Source organism: Plectropomus leopardus, chromosome 3, assembly GCF_008729295.1.
Source record: "Plectropomus leopardus isolate mb chromosome 3, YSFRI_Pleo_2.0, whole genome shotgun sequence".
Lineage (NCBI taxonomy): Eukaryota > Metazoa > Chordata > Actinopteri > Perciformes > Serranidae > Plectropomus > Plectropomus leopardus.
The window spans coordinates 33,795,662-33,817,045 of NC_056465.1; the positions used below are offsets into that span (position 1 = coordinate 33,795,662).

Consider the following 21,384-nt stretch of genomic DNA (forward strand, 5'->3'; position numbering starts at 1 on the left):
GCAAGCAGGAAAGAAGGTTGTGGATGTTGCTGTGGGATCCACACATTGTCTGGCCCTCACTGACGACGGAGAGGTGCACAGTTGGGGCAGCAATGATAAGCTGCAGCACTTTGATACACTCTTTTCGAACAAGAAGCAGCCTAAGGCACTCCCAGGGCTCAACTCCAAACACATAGTGGGAATCTCCTGCGGCCCAGGACAGGTGATCTAAAACTGTCATTGATCATTTTTATATCCTCAGTATGACAGAGCTAAAACATGTAACACGCAGTGATTTTTTTTTTGTCAGAGCTTCGCCTGGTCCTCGTGCTCAGAGTGGTCCGTCGGGCAGCGTGTGCCCTTGTGGTGGACGTTTGCCCCATGACCTTCGAGCAGCTGGACCTGCTCCTGCGACAGGTCAGCGAGGGGATGGACGGCAGCTCGGACTGGCCTCCCCCACAGGAGAAGGAGTGCATGGTAGTCGCCACACTCAACCTGCTCAGGCTCCAGGTAGGCTTTTTTGTATTTGTGCTCGTGGCAGTTTTAGATTATTTCAACATCTCCACACATTCTTTCATGTCTGGTTTATCATATGTGATTGTGCCTAATATTTGTTAGCATTTCAGCTGTAGACTAGTTGGACTGCAGATAATAATGAGCTTATATATCTCCTAAAAACCTCCCTCCTCAGCTCCATGCAGCCATAAGTAACCAGGTGGATCCAGAGGAGCTGGGACTGGGGCTCGGCAGCGTGCTTCTCAATAACCTCAAACAAACGGTGGTGGTACTGGCGGCGAGCAATGCTGGGGTGCTCAATACTGTGCAAGCAGCTGCTCAAGCAGTCCTCCAGAGTGGCTGGTCAGTGCTGCTACCCACCGCTGAGGAGAGGGCGAGGGCGTTGTCCTCACTCCTGCCCAATGCTGGTGAGTGCAAATTCGATCATCTGCTAATGCTGTTAAACACATGAAAATGTAAAAGTCTTGTTCATTTTGATATGGAGAGCAAAGAGTGTTTGGCTGTGGAGAGAGTAAAGGTGCTTTCACACCTGTCCTGTTTGGTTCGCTTAAGACAAAATCAGGTTAGCTTGCATGGTTATACGGTTCGTTTGAGCTGATGTGAAAGGACCAAAAAACTGGACAGAGACAGTGGGTCTTGCACTGCTTCCAAATGGACTAACGAACCCTCCATGGGATTTTATGATGGGAGACGTGATTTTAGTATAATTTCAACAGCTAAACCAATCATAAATCCATCTTCTGGTTGTGAAATGTTTTCTGCAATCTCATAATTGATCCAGTTTCAAGGCCAGAGCTGGCGCTGCACGCACGTGCAGCAGTGTGCGGGCGCACTTTTACATTATTGTAAGTTATTAATACAGTCAGATTCCTCTGCTGAGGGAAGTTTTTCAAAACTACAGCTTCCTAAAACATACCTGAGTTCAGCAATAGGACAGAAACGTCACAAATGGTCTTTCTGTCATCAGTATCAATGCAGAACTCGCTCAGATGCCGTCATATAATGACCTCATTAGCGACCTGGCAGCAGGTAATGCAGATGTGTTTTTCTATGTAAAGCCTCCAGCAGCTGTTGAAAAATGCCTCTCCTATGGTTGTTCTGTAGTGGAGCATATATGCAGAGTTTATAAAGTTTTGTGATTTTTCTTCTGTAACATGTGAGCTGAAAAAAGAAGCCATTACAATCATGCACCCACAGCTGCCCAGATAATGTGATCGATTTACAGTCTAATAAAAGCTGACTAATAATGCTTACACAGTTTCATTATTTCTCCGTGATCATTTCATGACACCAAAGAACATAAATATAAACACTCGATAAGCATTAAAGTGCTGCATGAACTACAGGTGTGAAAGCAACCTAAGGTTTTTATTTCTTTTTTTCCCAGCATCTGGAAATGAGATGAGTGTGAGCCCCGGACGTCGCTTCATGATCGACCTGTTGGTCAGCAGCTTAATGGCTGATGGAGGTTTGGAATCAGCACTGAACGCAGCCATCACCGCTGAGATTCAGGTCAGTGTGCTAACGCATGAGTCATCACTTTGCTCTCTTTTTCTTACATAAACATGTTCATGGAAACAGTGCTCCCTCTGTTTGTGCAACATGCGCAGATATAGATACATTTTTATGTGCTTTCCCCAAACTTTAGGCCATTGGGCAAATGTTTTTTAAGTGCAGTATTTAAACCCTACAACTGATGCAGAATATTAGACATTAATTGTTAAACTCGACATCCCTGAACTCCTGAAATGAACTTTTTTTTCCCAACAGGACATTGAAGCCAAGAAGGAGGCTCAGAAAGAGAAGGAGATCGATGAGCAGGAGGCCAATGCCTCCACCATGCACCGCTGTCGCACCGCGCTGGACAAAGACCTCATCAACACGGGCATCTACGAGTCAGCGGGGAAGCAGAGCCTCCCTCTGGTGCAGCTTGTACAGCAGCTGTTGAGGTAACTCCTCTCTGCCCGGTTCAGCTATGCCGCTATTTTGGTTAACACCTTGCTGCCTGCTGACAGATTCACACCTTTAATTTCTGCAGGAACATCGCCTCTCAGACCATCGCCAGGCTGAAGGACGTTGCTCGGCGCATCTCCAACTATTTAGAGGCAGAGCATGTCAGCAAAGAGCGCTCTGCGTCTCTGGACCTGCTGCTGCGCTTCCAGAGGCTGCTGGTTAGCAAACTCTACCTACCTGGGTGTCAACGGCACAGAGAATGTCAATGGATACAGTAAGTCACGTGTTTCAAACCAAAAGTTTTCTCTAGTCATCCTGATAAAAGTAACCAGCTATCACGTTTGAACATGAGCTGTAGGTGAGGATATCTGATCTGTTGTTTAGTGTGTTTTTATTTTTTTTGCAGATCCTGAGCTTCTGGGTGTTGGCTCCCTGTTAAAAAAGTACATCGCTCTGCTGTGTACTCATATCGGAGACATCCTCCCAGTTGCGACAAGTATTGCCTCTACTGGTCGCCGCCACTTTGCTGAAGTCTCACGGGTTATTGAAGGAGATCTAACTGGTAATCTCGCCCTTGGAAAGTTCTTAATATTTATGTGTTGCATGAATTTCATACAGCCCACCTTTAGTAAATGTCTGAATCTTTATTTGTTTATTTTAAATTTTATTAATTAATTTATATATTTTATGCATTTTTTAAATTCTTTATTATTATTATTTTTTATATTATATCAAATATTTTTTGTGTTATTTATTATTATTTCCTTACTTATATATATATATATATATATATATATATATATATATATTTAGATGTTCATTTTTTTGTTTTATTTTATTGCATTTTTTTATTTTTTGTGTTATATTGTAAGGTCCTTTTTCAGGTAATGCTCTGCTCTGTTAGGGGGGGGGACCTTCCAAAAAAGAATTGCATGCAGACCTGTAATGAGCTTGTTAGAAAGTTGCCTTTCCATGTCTTCTTTTGATAGGAGTACTGTTGCCTGAGTTGGTCGTGTCCATCGTCCTCCTCCTCACCGATGATGCAGGTGTTATGCAGGAGACGGGCTCTATTCCTCTCCTGGCTGGACTCTTGGAGCACCTCGACCGTTTCAACCACTTGGCCCCGGGACATGAGAGGGACGATAATGAGGATCTGGCTTGGCCGGGCATTATGGGTACACCACCATTTATGTCTTACAATGTCACTGGTCTGAATTTATTAGGGCCCTAAATTTGAGGTGAAGATTAGAAGATGTGTTAGGATGTAAATACCTCTTTTTTTCTGCTGTGGCAGGGTCCTTCTTCACAGGACAAAGTTCTAAGAACAACGAGGAGGTTTCCCTCATTCGCAAGGCTGACCTGGAGAACCATAACAAAGACGGTGGTTTCTGGACGGTCATAGACGGAAAGGTCTACGACATCAAGGATTTCCAGGCTCAGTCGCAGTCGCTAACAGGAAACAGCATCCTTGGTAAAATAAATATAGTTTTTGGAATGACATAATTAATCAGAGTGAATTTAACCCTTTTTCTGGAAAAAGTAGAGAAGATTACTGTCAAACACTGAATCAAGCTGCAGTTTGGGATTCGTCCTTGATTGATAAAACAAAGTATCTGCTCTTACAGCCCAGTTTGCAGGAGAGGACCCGGTGGTTGCTTTGGAAGCCGCTCTGCAGTTTGAAGACACCAGGGAGTCGATGCAGGCCTTCTGTGTCGGCCAGTATATGGAGGTACCGACTGTCCCAATACACGTTTTCAAAATTAGTGTCTCTTCAAAATTGGTTATAGTCTGTGAACTAACTGTTAACTGGTATTTAAATTGACAAACAATCAGTGAACGCTGCAGACAAGTGATGTTAGATATTACAAAATAAGTGCAGAATTTACAAACACGTCAAAAAAGCAAATGAGCAATTGGGCATGTACAGTAAATAATGAATATAAATATTAACCAAGGTTTAGAGCTGCTTTACATATTGCTTATTGACATATCAGATTGAGTATAATCTAGTTATTGTAGCAAAGAGCTGTGAGGATGTTTATTCAATGGAGAGATGACAGGTTTTATGTAAAACCTCAGTGAAGTTTTGTCAAGTTTTTCCAGTTTGATGTGTTGCATAACATCTTGAACGATGCAGTATAAGTGGGAGTATTTAAAATTTGGATGTTTTATCATCCGCAGCCGAACCAGGAGACCGTCACCACTCCCGACCTCAGCAGTCTCTCCTCCCCGCTCATTGACACAGAGAGGAACTTGGGGCTGCTGCTCGGTCTCCACGCCTCCTACCTGGCCAAGAGCACCCCGCTGTCGGCCATGGAGATTGAATGTGCCAGTGGGTTCAGTGATTTTTATGCAGCTTGGTTAAAAATCAAGATGCCTCTTTCCCAAATTCTGCATTTTAGGTGGTTCCAATTGTAACCTTTTGAAACCTGGATTGAGCAAGCACTTAAACCTTTGAAACCTCAGAAAATTTATTTAGTTTCTTCTAAAAACATGGGAATCAGGAAATGAGCAACTTGGCAAGAGAGCTGCAAATTGCTATAAATTGGGAAAAGTTGAAAAGAAAATGACCTGAAAATTAGTTTTTTTTAAAGGAGACATAATAATATTATTAAAAAATTGTTTTGGGACAATATCCAGAAAAATAAACTTATAGTTTATATGAATATGTATTTAAAAATCTTTCTTTTTTTCTTTCTTTTTTCAGGTCTTTCCCTGTTTTTTTAAATTCCAATTTTTTGGCTATTTTCTCGTAACTTTTTTTCATTAACTTCTTACTGATTTGTGGTTCATTTGGGTAATTGGGTAAATAAGTTGCTTTTTTGGTGATGTCTTTTGAAGTTGAAGAAAAAAATCGAGCCAATTTGTCCAGATTTCAAAGGCTTATCAGTAATTTTTTCTCTCTTTGCACAGAATGGCTCCAGTCCTCCATTTTCTCTGGGGGTCTGCAGACCAGTCAGATCCATTATAACTACAATGAAGAAAAGGATGAAGACCACTGCAGCTCCCTGGGTACGACCACTCCAGACAAGGCCAAACTCTACTCCCGCAGAATCACCCTCAGTGACCACGCACAGCCTTTCCTGCAGGCTATTGCTGACAACAACACTCAGGACCACACTGTGAAGGTACGAAGCAACTGTGACTCAACCAAACAGAACAGCTGCACAGTTTCCACGCAGCTGAAGGATAAAGTCATGCTTTATCTGTTGTCTTTGTTTTATTATAGGACTTCTTATGCCAAATAGAGCGTTGCTGTAAGCAGTACCATCTTATTACTCCCATCACCTTCCCCCCGGAGCACCCTGTGGAGGAAGTCGGCCGCCTGCTGCTCTGCTGCCTGCTCAAACATCAAGACCTCGGTAACCTAGCAACTGCTCTCAGACGGGCTGTTTGAGGGGGAATTAAGAGCTTATTTTGGCTCACTTGGCCTTTTTTTTTATTGTAATGACTAATACGGAGATGCATTGAAATCTTTCTGTTTTGTACTTTCACAATCTCCAACATCAGAACCCCTTAACTTTATTTTTAAGGGGCTCACATTTTCAGAGTCTCATTATGGATTTACACTTGACACAACAGAACACCACTTTTTCAGAAGTATTGTTTTGCTACATTGCAATTTACATTTACTTTTTGCATTTTTACAGCCTTTACTAATAACTTCTCCTGTCCTCTCCTCAGCTTAAACCTGCATATAGGAGACGTTTGCCTAGAAGGCTAGAAATCAATTCATTTTAACCCAAACTCAGTTTTTTTCTAACCTTAACCCTTAGGGCCCGCTTTAATATTACACACACTCGTATTGCTCTGCGCACAAAATGCGCTTTTCAGAATCAGGCTATAAAAATATTATTCAGTAATATAATTTTCTACTTTCAGTGAGTTATTTTTTTTAACCAACACCAGTCCTAACCATAAATATCTAATATTAATCAATTTTCAGAATTTTATTATTGGATTTCTGAATTGTTTTTTACTGACATTGCATAGTAAAATCTGGAAACAATTGGTAACATTTTTTTTTTGGTTTAATAATTTAATAAATTCCTCTGCTTAAACTCCTCATGATGACAATCCAAGCAGTGGAATCTCACATGCAGAATAAAAAACACTACACTATATTACAGTTACCATTTGGGCAAAATGAAACTGTCCTTCAATTTTGTTTATTAGAAAATTGGACTGAAACTTAATTCCAAGGGACATTAAAAAAAAAGTCTTGAAGTCTTAAATCTACCTCGCCTGATGCTGCAGGAACCTTTAATTTAATGTACTGATTGATCTATTTAGCAAAATGCCTGTTATTTGCCTGTTTTCTGTCTTTGACTTTTAAATAATTTCAAAACTGATCTGCTTTATCTTCTCATATTCACTGGTTCATTAATAAAGTGTAAAATCTCTTTCTGTCACAGGTCACGTTGCTCTTTCACTCGTCAGTCAATGTGCCTTGGGTGTGGACCAGGGAAAACAGAGGTCCCTCCCTAAATCTGTGATTGACGTGTGCCGCATGGTCTACCAGGCGAAGTGTTCTTTAATCAAGGTATGAATACTGCATGTAGCTTCTGTACTGTAATAGAAAGGCATCGTGATAAAACACAAGAGCTCGTATTAATTCCTAAGTTCCAATAATTTGTGACAAAGGAAAGTTTTGGGCTTTTCATCACGTATTTGTGTTGTCCCACTTTAATTAGACCCATCAGGAACAAGGTCGCTCGTATAAGGAAGTGTGCGCCCCTGTCATCGAGCGTCTGCGCTTCCTGTTCAATGAGCTGCGTCCAGCCGTAAGCAACGACCTGTCTATAGTGTCCAAACTGAAGCTGCTGAGCTCTCAGCCCCGCTGGAGGAGGATCACCCAAAAACTAATCAGGGACCGCAGGAAAAAAAGAGGTGGGTCATTCATCAATCTGCGGGACAGTGACGGGGTTTTAAATTCTCACATACAACTATTTCTGAAGTGAAATGTATTCTGTTATTGTTTTTTTAGTGCCTAAGAAGTCAGAGTCTGCTGACATTGAAGAGCCAAAGCTGGAGAATGAAGGGACCAATGAAGAAGAACTTAATGTTAACATCAGCCCCACGCCTGCTGACAGGAAGTCACCCACTAGCAAGACAACCAAGGTACTCTGATGAGGCGATTTGGCTTGATTTCTTTCGAAAACATGGGAAATAGGCAATGGGCAACAAAAGAAGAAATGATCAAATTTATGGCCAAAAAGTTAGTAAAAAGTACAAGAAAATTAAGTTGAAAAAAAGTTAAAAAACCAAATAAATAAATAAACGAAAAAGGAAGTAATAAAACACAGAAATGACCCTGCAAAAATTAAAATATTTGTAATAATTCTGTAATGTAATTTTAATTATGTAATTTTGATAATTATAAAAAAATCCCCTAGCTTTCTTCCCTAAACATTTTCCTTAACTTTATTTATTTATTTTTTAAAAAATCTACTAACTTCTTATAGTTTGTGAAACTTTTCTTACTAAGTTGCTCATTGCCTTTATCCCCATGTTTCTGAAAGAAATTGCACCAATTTGCTCATATTGTAAAGGTTTAAATAACTGTGAAAGGCATCTGAAAGCAGCACAAGAAAAGTGATGTCACTCCAGGTTTCTCAGGGTTAATTATGCAACATTTTACAAGGGAGCAAATTAATAAGTTCCCTTATTGCTACTTAAATCATTTTCTGGCCAATTTTGATAATATGAAAATACACCAGGCCTCACGGGGATACAGACTGGAGCTGAAACTAATAATGAGAATAACTGATCACTTTTTAGCATAACAATTCCTCTTATGAGTGAAGAGTTTAGACAAAGTGTATATATATTTTTAGGTTAATTTTACACCTAAAAATGTCTTTGGTTGCATAGTTTGACATTCCTTAATTGTTTTATTGCTTTACAGCAGGACAAATGGCATCCGCTCCTCAGCACTGTGACAAACGTCCAGAAGTACCGTTGGCTGAAACACAGTGTTCAGGGTGCCTTCTCTCAGTCCAGCCTTATGGCCACCATTGTGGAGTTTGCACTGAAAGAGGAGCCCCTGGATGTCGAGAAGATGAGGAAGTGTCTTCTCAAACAGGTGATTGTAAAACGACAGATCATCACTGAGTTTTCAGTAAAAAAAAAACAATTAAAAATGCAGTGAGATTTATATTATTTTTTAAACAATATTTTTACTGAAATTTCAAGTGTATATCAAAACATGTACATCAGTGTACAAATATATATCCCCCCCATACGGTCACAAAACCCCATTGACAGAGAGAATAATAAAATGAACAATGACAATACTAATTATAATAATAATAATAATAATAATAATAATAACAGATAGTAAATTTATTGAAATATATAAATGATGAATTAAATTTAAAAAAAAATAATAAAGTTAATAATATATAATTAATATATATATATATATATATATATATATATATATATATATATATATATATATATATATATATATATATATATGTGTAGTAAAGTAATATAATAAACATCAACGTAATAAGATAAATAAAATAAAGGCAGGATCAATACATCCATGTTATCCATATAACAATTACTTTTCAGTCACTGATACATGTTTCATTGGCCACGAGGGACATGAATGAGTCCCAAATACAAACAAAGGAGATATATATATACTTTACTTTTGACATGTAAAAAGGTGACAGATGTTCACTTCGTTACATTACAGCTGGAGAGGGCTGAGGTGAGACTGGAGGGCATTGACACCATGTTGAAGTTGGCGTCCAAAAGCTTCCTGCTGCCGTCTGTGCAGTATGCAATGCTCTGCGGCTGGCAGAGGGTCATACCTGAAGGGACCGACATTGGGTAAGTCAACAGTTTTGGATCAATAGTAAAAAAAAAAAAAATTTTTAGAAATTTCCCTGACTCTTTTTGGGTGACTTGATATCTTAGTTGCTGTGTTATAGATATGATTCGCCTCTCAAATGATCTTTTGTATATAAACTGCTCACCCTGTACTACATTGAATTTGTAATGGAAACTTCACTCATAGTGAAGTGGTGTAAGGTTTGGTGTTAAAACTTCTAATGTTTCAACTCTCCATTTCAGAGAGCCCCTGTCTGACTGCCTGAAGGATGTGGATCTGATCCCTCCCTTCAACCGAATGCTTCTGGAGGTGACTTTTGGCAAGTTGTACTCTTGGGCCATCCAAAATGTTCGCAACATCCTGCTGGAGGCCAGCGCCCGCTTCAAAGAGCTCGGTGAGTGGCGCGGTCATATAGCTGGTTCATCTCAGAAAACTTAACTCGTACTTATGTAACTTAAAGAGCTGTTATAGAAACACATACTGACTTTTTGACTGCCTGCTCCTTTAACCAGGTGTGCAGCCTGTTCCCCTGCAGACCATCACCAATGAGAACCCGGCGGGACCAAGTCTGGGTACCATTCCGCAGGCCCGCTTCCTTCTAGCCATGATACACATGCTGTCCCTGAAACACGGGTCCAACAGCCTCAGCCTCTTACTAAACTCTGGCATATTGGCCCTCACACAGAGTATCCTCAGGCTCATAGGTGAGTGACGTCCAAACAAATACAAGACATTTGTACATATGGACGGAGGTGTTTGACGTCTCTGCTGTTGTGGTCTCTCCAGGGCCCAGCACTGACAGCAGTGAGGAGGACCTGAGTTTGTGTGCACATGGAGGTTCGGCCACAGTACTGGAGGAGTCCAGAAAGGAGGCCGCCCCCACGCCCCTCCCTGCCTCAGGCCCTGAGCTGGCTGCCATGATGAAGATTGGCACCAGAGTTATGAGGGGAGTCGACTGGAAGTGGGGAGATCAGGTACCAGATTCTGGTTTAAAGCCGCATTGGTAGTTGATGGACTCTGTTTTTCTAACTAAAGCAGGTAAGACACTGTGGTTTGACTCTGTTAATGTTCCGTCCAGGATGGTCCAGCACCAGGTCTCGGTCGGGTCATCGGGGAGCTGGGCGAGGACGGCTGGATCAGGGTCCAGTGGGATACCAGCAGCACCAACTCGTACAGGATGGGCAAAGAGGGGAAATATGACCTTAAGCTGGCAGAGCCACCACCAGCTGCCCAGCCCCCGACTGAGGACTCAGACACCGAGGATGACACAGGTCAGATTACGATACTGCCCGCCCTCTAATATGGCACGTACCATCTGCTCATGCTCAAATTAACCCTTTGAAATCATGAATAAGCTTGATTTCTTTCAAAAACCTGTAAAGAGGCAGACGATAAACTCAACAAGAAATGGCCCAAAAAATAGTCAAGAAATTAGTGAAAAGTTACAAGAAAATTACCTGAAAATTCACACACAAAAAAGAGATTTAAATGACCACAAATTGTGTTTTTTTTTCTTTTTTTCCTGTAACATAATTTGAATTTGTAATTAGTAATATTATAAATATAGTTTTCTGGACATTTTACACTCATTATTTGCAATAGAAAATAGCCCCCAGCAGAACGCTCTTGGCAGACTGCTTTAATATCGTTCATTAAAATGGAAAAAGAAAAACCTCTTTAAGAGTTTTCATTACATGACAGCCTGTCCTGTTTCGATAAATATTTGCTCCCATTGCTTAGAAGTGCACTTTTTCTTTTGTATCCAGCTGTGATCCTGTAGCAACATCTTGTACTTAAATTCTTCCACAAAACACTCTCAACTTGTAAAAGTGGACCAACCGGAGGGTTTTTATTTGTTTTTCCAAGTGATTTTTGTCTTAAAATCATCTGGATATCTGTGTTCCTACTTAAACAAATATAAAACTTCAGAACAGTTCCAAGCAAAATGTGACGTTCAGATATTGACATGTACGATCTCTCTTGATGCAGAAGGAGAGCTGATAGAGAAGAGCAGCCACCCGACAGCTATGATGCTAACCAGCACAGTCAACCTGCTGAAGACGCTGTCTCTGACAGCTGGGATCTATGCAGAGGTGCTGCAGACAGACGCTACTCGGACCCTCTGTGGGCTCCTGAGGATGCTTGTGGAGAGTGGAGCTAATGACAAGTCAGGTAGCTGAACTGCCACGTTGATAAATAGCATTTTATTGCTTTACATGACAAGTTTTTAGATTCTATGCTATTCTTAATCAACCCATCTTTGTTGTCAGGGTGTCACTCCCACAGGCTGGTGTCTCGGGAGCAGCACAGGAGCTGGTCTACACTGGGCTTCATACGCAGCATCGCTCTCATGCCACAGATGTGCAGCATGCTCAGCACCTCTGCGTGGATCAGCCTGCTCATCCGAATTGTTGAGGGACACCAGTCCTTCAATGCCATCACTCTGCAGAGACAGGTGTGTCAGTTATAATGTCCTCCTCATGCTAGTAGGACAGTATTTCAAGGGGAAGAACATGAGCAAAGTAGACTTGCGTAAAGTTGTGGGTAGAAATTTAGAAGTCGATACCAATACAAGTGAAATTCCACGATATTTGATTCCCAATTCAATACCATGGTAAATTTGAAGTGACCGTGACTATTGCATTTTTACTATTGATTATTGACTTTTTACCCAAAGTTAAAAATTTTTCAACTCTTGGCGACAAAAAGTTAATGCCGTTTGTAACATAGTGTGAATGTGTGGCATTTCCATTGAAAATAATTCACAAAATATCCAGGTCTTTCTTCCTTCTCCTTCTGCATTTAATGGTAGACTGATACTTTTAGCGTCGACTTGTAACAAAGTCAGTTCTCGTGACATTTTTTTGTTTTTTGGAGGCTTATTTATAAACTATTGGTCATTTCCCAAACTTTTTAGAATGGAAACCAGCTTTGTGAAAGTAACACTTTCTGTTTTTTGCATCCTTTGTGTTTTTAGATCCTGGCACTGCGCCTTCTGCAGGCAGTCCTGCCCTCGTGGGACAAGACGGAGCGCTCTCAGGACATGAAGTTCCTGGTGGAGAAGTTGTTTAACTTTTTGGGAAGCCTTCTAAGCACCTGCTCATCAGACCTGCCACTTCTGAGAGGTACAGTCATGAATTACACTCCGTCCCTTTGTGAAAATCTGCTATTTGTTTTTTTTTCTTCTAAAATGCTAATTCCTGCACAGAGGGTTCCCTGCGAAGGAGGAAGTCCCGCCCTCAGGCGTCTCTCACAGCAACTCACAGCAGCACGCTGGCGGAGGAGATTGTTTCTGTCCTGCGCACTCTGCACTCTCTCGGCCAGTGGAACAGCATGATAAACGATTACATTAACACTCAGCTGAGCTCCATTGGAGAGGTTATGGCAAGCTGCCAGTCCGAAGCAGTAAGACTTACTACAGTATTATAGATTTAGTTATTTTGTTTGTTAAAATGTTAACTGACGTTTTCATTCTGCAGTATTGATACATTTTAAATGTCCCCTTTCTCTACTACAGTGTTTCCTTGAGGAGTATTTCCCTGATTCTGAAGGTCCCAGGGTCGGCAGTCTGATGGCAGTGATGGCCGTCATTGGAGGAATTGATGGGCGCCTCAGGCTGGGAGGCCAAGTGATTCATGAGGAGTACGGGGAGGGAACAGTTACTCGCATCACCCCAAAAGGACGCATCACTGTCCAATTTCACGAGATGAGGACCTGCAGGGTTTGCTTGCTCAGTCATCTCAAACCGGTATGAAGTGTTTCAGTGCTCATGTGTACATACAGCCAGTGTGTTAGCTCTACTTTTACTTTAGACAACAAAGTACTTATTTGCTTTTTCTGTTGTAATTTTCCTCAGCTGCCTGCAGTATCCTTCAGTGTGCAGAACCTGCCATTCACTGAGCCCATGCTTGCAGTTTGGGCCCAGCTAGTCAGTTTGGCTGGAAGCAAACTCGAGAAACAACGCATGAAAAAGTCCCTGAGTCGAGGGCTAACAGGTACAGAACCTCCTGAGAGACACAACACAGATGTTTTAGAGCTGATGCTCTTATATGCATAAACATCATACTTAACCCTTACGGACTGTTTGGCACATTTAACGCGCTGCTCTTTTTTCATTTTTTTTTTATTTTAATTTTGGCTGTGTACATGCATATGGCATAATCTTTTGTAAGATTGTGTATTTTTACTTTATCTCTGAATTTTCAGCAAGTTTTACATTCATACGGTGCAAAAAATGCACCATGGAAACCCATTTAAAGTAAGATTTATGGTCCTGCAGCCATCAAAGCATAAAAACATGCTTTGTATTATTTCTGGGTGTCATTCTGGGCTTTTGCCTTGGAATTTGTAATTTTCAATATTTTCCACCTGATAAAGTCATTTTTACTATATTTGCCATATGGGGAAAATGCATGCTATTTCCACTTGGTGCACTGTCACAATCAATGTTGCTCAAAAATTTATTGACATATCCTCGGCTGTGATAATCAAAAAAATAATAATAATCTACTTTGCAGTAGTACTTTGTAGTATATTGAAAACAATTTTTTATGTTTTTTTTTTTCATCTAAAATCATAGTGGCATCATGACAAAAACCTGGCATTAAAAGCGTTAAAACTCTGAAAATTATTGAATATTTGATATTTTTGATAAGAACAGATGTTTAAAAAGATGAACTCAGTGAAGGTAGAAGGTCATATTAATGTATAATATTTTTCATAGCCTGATTTTGAAAAGCACATTTTGTGTGCAGAGCAATATGAGTGTGTGCAATATTAAAGCGAGCCCTAAGGGTTAATAAAAAGAAAAAGAAAAAAGACTGCATTTAGACTAATGATTGATAAAGCGCCTGACCATATGCATGATTTTGTTCGTCCGATAAATAACACCATGTCTCATTTGGTCTACAAGTAATGACCACAACAAAAGGTGTGGAGGATGCTTTGATTTAGTGTTCAGAGCCTCAGGTGTAGGCCGATGGATTTAATCAAACCTTTTGTGTTTCCAGCTGACCAGGTGGACATCCATTTGCTGCGCTGCCAGCAGCTGAGGCTGTATATCTTGAAGGCAGGACGGGCCCTGCTGTCTCATCAGGACAAACTCAGGCAGATCCTCTCTCAGCCTGCAGTCGTGGACATCGGACCCAACCCCAGTGGTAAGCCCTCACCCAGAGAAGGGCTGGCTTTCTCTTGAATCTTGAAAGTTGGTCAGAACAATTTTCTATAGAAAGCTGGTGCTCTTTAGTGCAGCTCAGCACTATAGTATAACCCTGGATCAACATAATTTTCCCTTTCAACTTTCTGCTGCTTTGGAGAAACATCATGGCGCCCAGTGGGTGAAGTGGGGGGGCATTTGGTCACAATGAGCTGTGTTTTCATTATTAGTACAGTCCGACACAACACAGCAGCCACTGTACTGTGTGGCAGGACAGACTTGACTTTCACACTTTGGAGGTCGCTCTGAGTCATATGTGTGTAGATGTTAACTGATTTGCTGATCAGACTTCAGAAAATCGTTCTGTTATGGACAGACCTTTGAAGCACCATTTTGCTGTTATATCTTTTCAGTTTGGGCTTGTTATGATAACTCTCCCGTTTTTTGCCTACAGAGGACCCAGTGGTGTCATCTCCTGATGTGGGAGACTTGTCCCCAGAGGGTCCGCTGCCTCCGCTGATCCTCCTGCAGCAGCTGCTGTCTGCCGCCACTCAGCCCTCCCCTATCAAAGCCATTTTTGACAGGCAAGAGATGGAGGTGAGTCTGTAGGCCTCTCTCAGAGTGTTTTAGCACAGTTTCAAAAATAATCTCCTTCCATACTAACTTGCCTGAAGACACATATCACATGAGCATGTACATTGGGGATGCACATGCTGCTATAAACAGGAAATACATCGTTAACTCTGCGGCTGGTTGCTTAGATGCAGAAAATATTTCAGAGTAGGAACAGCAATGGTGAAAAGAAGTCAAGAGATTTTTTGATTTGACTGATGAGGAGGTGGAAATGTTTCTGAAGGGGATCAAAGCAGCAAAAAACAGAATTGGGAGTTGTTGCAAAGCAAATTTGGCGACATATTAGAGTGTTAACTGACAACAGAAACATGACATCTGGACAGATGTCCATGTCGACTTCACCACTGGTAGTCAAGGCTTAGATGAATAGTTTTTTTCCGGAAAGGATGATGTGATAGAGCTGTCACCAGTCAGGAGAGACACATTGTGACTGAGAAGACCCAATCAGGAAGCGAACATTGTCTGCCTCATAGTTTTCAAAAGTCTCTGTTTTATGTGTTTAAAACTGCCATAGAAGTGTGGACACTAGGCATTAAAGTAACAAAATGTATGTGTATTAAAACAAAATAAAATGAGTGTGGATGTAGACGAAGTGTTGGCACTGCATACATTCGACCTCATGTTTTCAGTATGACTTCAGCGCTCTGTGTATCGCTGTATCTGCAGGCTGCAGCTCTGGCCGTGTGTCAGTACCTGGCTGTGGAGTCGGCCCACCCGTCCTCCCCGCTGTTTGAGGAGAGCAGCTCCAGTGAGGCCACCACGCCTGTCACCATACAACACGTCCGACCTCCCAAACAGAAGAAGCAGAAGACCTCCCCTGTCCCTCCTTTACCCATAGTCCTCCAGCTCATGGAGATGGGCTTCCCACGAAAAAACATCGAATTTGCATTGAAATCGCTGTCCGGAACTACAGGCAGCGCCTCCGGTGTCCCAGGTATAATTTCATCTGACACAAACCTGAATTTGTGAATATATTCGAATACTTGTTTGTGAAATTTCCACCCTCTGTCACTATGTCACTATTACTCCAGCTGAAACTCTGTAGCTGTCACTGTGTTTGCTATATTTTTGTCACTATGTGAAATTCTGCTTTTGGAGAGTAATTGAGTGTATACATCAGGTGTGGAGGCTCTGGTGGGTTGGCTGCTGGACCATCCAGACATTCACGTCACCGAGCTGTCAGATGCCGACACCGTGTCAGATGAATACTCCGATGAGGAGGTGCTGGAGGAGCTGGAGGAGGCCGAGCCGACACTCCCTGTGGTACATTACTTTGTCTTTTAGTTCTGCAACAACTCGCTCAATAATGGACTGAGTCACTTGTCACACAGCCTGTCGAATTGTCCCCATGACGTGATTAAGAATAGCTTTATATGTGATATATTGTGTGTGTGTCACATTAGCCTCCAGGTGCAGTGGTGACTGAAAGCCAGACATTTAAGAAGAGATCAGACTTCCAGAGCAACGATGACTACGCTGTGTATGTGAGAGAAAACATTCAGGTGAGAGCAGCAGCCTTTTAAAGATTTCCTTAACCCTTCGGATCAACATCAGTTTTCCGTGCTGCGTTCAGACACCTTTCTCAAGCTGTTTGAATATTTGAAACCTGAGCAAATTAGTTGTGACCATCCTCGCAAGCAATATCCCAAGAATTGCAAAAGGAAATTACAAATTAGATAAAAAAAGAGAGGGATAACTAGAAAATGAACCAAAAAAAGGGAAAATGTCCAGAAAAAATTATATTTATAATAATATAAACTTTATATTTAAAAATATTACACCAAAAATAAAGTAATATATATATATGATTTTTTTTTTATTTTCAACACTTTATAAGGTTATTTTCTTGTTTTAGGCTTTTTTAATCCCTTGCTTTTTCTGGTAATTATTTTGTAACTTTTTAAATAATTCTTTGCAAACTTTTGGGCCATGACTTGTTAAGTTGCTTGTTGCCTTCTCCCCATGTTTTGAAAGAAATCAAACCAATTAGCTCAAGTGTCAGAGGGTTTAAGTGCATTAATGAAATGTGACAGTCTGACAGATCACTAACTCTCTGCAGGTGGGGATGATGGTGAAGTGCTGCAGAACGTACGAGGAAGTGTATGATGGAGATGTCGGGAAAGTGATCAAGCTAGACAGAGATGGACTTCACGACTTGAATGTGCAATGTGACTGGCAGCAAAAAGGAGGGACATACTGGGTCCGTTACATCCACATTGAGCTGCTTGGTAAGTTTATTTTAATTTTAACATGACCTGATTCTTGTAATGAAAGTGAGAAGTGAGTCGCTCTGGAAAATCTTGGCAGCGTGTTTTCTGTTGACATGTTATGCAAAATAATTATTTTCTTTATTGTTTTCCAGGATTCCCACCACAAAGTTCTCCCTCACATATAAAGATTGGTGACAAAGTGAGGGTGAAGCCCACAGTCACCACACCAAAGTACAAATGGGGCTCCGTCACTCACAGGAGTGTTGGGGTTGTGAAAGGTGAGCCGTTCCCTGTAGCCTTTGAATTGAGTTTGTTCAGTTACATATTGGGTTTAAAATCTGAACACACACCTTTATTAAAGGTGTTTTCTGTCTGTACTAACTGAGCTGAATTGTTTGTTTCAGCTTTCAGTGCCAATGGAAAGGATGTGATCGTAGACTTCCCACAGCAGTCCCACTGGACCGGCTTGCTGTCTGAAATGGAACTGGTGCCCAGTGTTCACCCCGGAGTGAGGTATGAATATATTTAAAGTCCGGGTAAAGTGAACTCGGAGATTTGTTTCAAAACACATTCTAAATGTTGAAAACTGACTGTTGAAAACAAGTTACAAAGACCCTTTACTATATAGCACTGAATTTTGGAGTTAGACTGTTTTTTCACCATTTTCGTGTTTTAAGATTTTTTGGGCGGGCCTAAAACCATAGTTCGATGATGCATTGGAGCTATACTCAGCATAACCCCGCCCCTGACAATGTAGCAGTATAAAAAGGAGACGCATCATTAGCATAGTCCCGAAATTTGGCGTGACCTCCGCTCCGCCAGCGGACACGCCCCTGTGTTTCAGATCAGAGAATACTGTGCATGTTTTCATGATTCTGAGACCTTCTTTTACATACCTGCCGATCTTTTTTTTGATCATTCAAATTTGGTCAGGTGTTTAATAACACATCTTTCTGTGATGTGACAAACTCAGAACACATTTTAATTATCGCTTTACCCGGACTTTAATTGACCTGTTATGTGAGGACATTGATGCTTTTGTTGAAAAAATTCACCTGACACTGACTGGACGTCCACATAAAGGGTGGCAAATTTTACCTTCAGGGTTACTGTCTGCTAAATTAACCAAACCTAAATCTCAAAATGTTCAAATGCAATGTGTGTTGTCTGCAGGTGTGATGGCTGTCAGATGTTCCCTATAAACGGCCCCAGGTTCAAATGCAGAAACTGTGACGACTTTGACTTCTGTGAAAACTGCTTCAAGACCCGCAAACACAACACCAGACATTCCTTTGGCAGAATCAACGAGCCTGGTTAGTCACACATTCACCCAGACGTCATCTGTGATGTTCCAACATGTGTTTGTAAACCTGCGTCGTTCATCTCTCGTACGATTAGGCCAGTCTCCAGCGTTCTGCGGCCGCTCAGGAAAACAGCTCAAGAAGCATCACAGCAGCCAGCGCGGGATGCTGATTGACGATTGGTCCCGCGCCGTCAAGAGCCTCAATGTCTCATCCTCCGTGAACCAGGCCTCACGCCTCATTGACTGCAGTGATCAGTGTTGGCAGTCCTCTGGCTCGCAGGGAAAGGTGGGAGATTGAATTGCACACTCTAATAAACCGCTGACAGCCTTTTTAGTTTAGCTTTATTAAAGCGAAATGCATCACCTGTCGGGATTTGTCATTCTTTCCTCTGCAGCACTGGATTCGTCTCGAGCTCTTTCCAGACGTTCTCGTGCACAGACTGAAGATGATTGTGGATCCAGCAGACAGCAGCTACATGCCCTCTTTAGTGGTCGTGTCAGGTGAGTTGTTTTCATGTTTTTGTTTTTTTATTTAAATTCTACTTTTATTAAGATATGGCAAAGTCCAAGCAGATAGTCCTCACAGGACTTAGTAGCCTTATCTCTCCAAGCCTTCTCTAAATCACAGGTACATCAGAGGATACTACAAAAGTGAATTTAATTTAAAAATGACCAATAAAGTGAATGAAAGTACAGATGTGCACCCAGAAAAACACATTTTAAAAAGGGGAAAAACTAAATTCATAAATAGAGCCAGAATGTTGAGGTGTGTCATCATGATACTTCAGTCAGTTTATAAACAAAGGTGTGAAAACCATAAAACTCCTGCCAGAAAGGAATTAATAACAGGCAAGACCAGAACATGTGATATTGATGGGCCAATGTTGTTGTTCTTTAAAAAAAGAAACCCATCTTGAGCACTTTGTTGCCCCTTAGTTTGGAAAGATTCTGTTTTTTTGGCATTTAATGATTATATTGTGGTTTTGCGATCTACCTCCTCAAATAGTTCCTCTTGCATAAACATTATGCTGTTCTTGACAGTTGGGCATTTTTATCATCAGAAGTAATGTTTTTTTTTCTTAATATACAGGCGGAAGCTCATTGAACAACTTAATTGAGCTGAAGACGATTAACATCAATCCCACAGACACGACCGTCCTTCTCCTTAGTGACTGCACTGAGGTTAGTCTGCTAAGACCTAGTAATTAGCTAGTGATATCAGCTTCTAATTATTGTTTATGATATTAAAATTGTAATAACTTGAATGATGTCTTCCCCCCAGTATCACAGATACATTGAGATCGCCATCAAGCAGTGTCGCAGCTCCGGTATAGACTGTAAGATTCACGGGCTGGGCATCGTTGGACGGATCAGAGCAGAGGATGAAGACTTGGCCACAGTCCCTTTCTTGGCATCTGATAATGAAGAAGAGGATGATGATAAAACTGCCACTGGGAGGTAAAAAGGCTATGAGAACAGATGACTGACAGGTTGCAGACTTTTTTGCGCATCTATAGCAAACATTAAAGCATTAACAGCACGGGGTTTTTACTGATGCAGGCCGATGAGACTCACGTTCATACTTTATTGTCCTCTAAGGAGGAAACTTGTACAGACTGTGTTTTCGCAGCAAAGCACGTTCCATCCCATGATCAGTTTCATAAATTAACCAGTAAATTGAGGATGTTGAGCAATTGTCTGTGGACATACCCTAATTATGGTTGGGTACCATTCACATTTGAACCAATACTATACCGGCACCTGGAATTAAGCACCTTTTTTCAGTAATTTATTTTCTCTTTGATAACAAAACATTTGTTTTTGAACAAGCTTCAGGTATAACGTAGGAGACTAAAAGGGAAATCTGTTCCTCTGCTTTTCGTTAATACACATATAGCTAATCTTTAGTTTCTAGCAGTTTTATGAGACTGTTACTAAAATAATATAGAAGAGAAAATAGACCATTTGCAGAAACTGTTAAAAGTATCAAGTTCAGCGCCGAACCCTAACCTTCATAGTTGTCCATGCGTATGTGGTCATAGGTGAATGGCTTCATGCGTTTATGGAAGAGGATCATGGTTGAGGACCATAAAAATTACATTAAGAAAGTGTTTGATCAATTCCAGTTGAGTAATTTAACTATACAGCTGTGTTTACTCAAACACAGCTGTGATTTTTTTGAAACAATAATGAAAAAAAAAACATTGAAACGTAGATGTAGTGAATTCATACTCATGATCTCACTCTGTGTTTTTGTTTTGTCTTTTAGTCTTGCTCGGAAGAAGTCATCTGGATTGGAGTCTGCCGCCACCATCAGGACCAAAGTGTTTGTCTGGGGGCTGAATGACAAGGACCAGCTGGGAGGACTCAAGGGATCCAAGGTGCAGCTTTTGCATATTTTAACCCAGAATGAGTCAATGGCTAAACTACCCTATGGTTCATGAGCCATAAATCCTCTCCATGAAGTGGTATCAAAAGTAAACCACTCTTCAGTCTTTAAGCAGGAGAATGGCCCCTTTCAGAGAAGCATATTATTCTATAATAAATATCTGGATTGGAGTATTTTGACGTCATAGCTGGTCCAGATGGAGGTCATTTTAAACATGTATTTTTACCAGTTTGTATTAGATTATAACATTTTGATTGTAAAATCTAAATGCAGCAGAGAAAAAAGTGCAATATTTCCCCTTTAAAATGAAGAAAAGTAAAAGTATGAAGTGGTATAGAAGGATAATACTCAAGTAAAATACAGTAGTAGTAAAGTACTACACTATAGTTTTGTGTTTTC

At 40.9% G+C, this 21,384-nt stretch overlaps 1 protein-coding gene across 1 annotated transcript in view; it reads left to right on the forward strand.

Moving 5' to 3' along the window:
* Nucleotides 1-21,384, forward strand: part of herc2 (HECT and RLD domain containing E3 ubiquitin protein ligase 2) — a 64,372-nt gene that overhangs the window by 17,872 nt on the left and 25,116 nt on the right. The window contains 44 exon segments of the mRNA XM_042483663.1: nt 9-202; nt 290-338; nt 341-489; nt 671-902; nt 1,883-2,007; nt 2,266-2,444; nt 2,534-2,678; nt 2,680-2,722; nt 2,855-3,010; nt 3,438-3,623; nt 3,743-3,919; nt 4,074-4,177; nt 4,630-4,780; nt 5,362-5,576; nt 5,678-5,810; nt 6,864-6,991; nt 7,143-7,338; nt 7,436-7,569; nt 8,357-8,533; nt 9,158-9,294; nt 9,538-9,689; nt 9,808-9,999; nt 10,082-10,269; nt 10,374-10,566; nt 11,285-11,467; nt 11,566-11,750; nt 12,273-12,420; nt 12,504-12,700; nt 12,813-13,043; nt 13,152-13,290; nt 14,305-14,451; nt 14,905-15,047; nt 15,750-16,017; nt 16,204-16,346; nt 16,487-16,585; nt 17,143-17,311; nt 17,446-17,571; nt 17,698-17,806; nt 18,467-18,606; nt 18,692-18,882; nt 18,992-19,097; nt 19,687-19,778; nt 19,879-20,054; nt 20,866-20,977. Of these exon segments, the coding sequence (XP_042339597.1) occupies nt 9-202; nt 290-338; nt 341-489; nt 671-902; nt 1,883-2,007; nt 2,266-2,444; nt 2,534-2,678; nt 2,680-2,722; nt 2,855-3,010; nt 3,438-3,623; nt 3,743-3,919; nt 4,074-4,177; nt 4,630-4,780; nt 5,362-5,576; nt 5,678-5,810; nt 6,864-6,991; nt 7,143-7,338; nt 7,436-7,569; nt 8,357-8,533; nt 9,158-9,294; nt 9,538-9,689; nt 9,808-9,999; nt 10,082-10,269; nt 10,374-10,566; nt 11,285-11,467; nt 11,566-11,750; nt 12,273-12,420; nt 12,504-12,700; nt 12,813-13,043; nt 13,152-13,290; nt 14,305-14,451; nt 14,905-15,047; nt 15,750-16,017; nt 16,204-16,346; nt 16,487-16,585; nt 17,143-17,311; nt 17,446-17,571; nt 17,698-17,806; nt 18,467-18,606; nt 18,692-18,882; nt 18,992-19,097; nt 19,687-19,778; nt 19,879-20,054; nt 20,866-20,977 (6,839 nt within the window).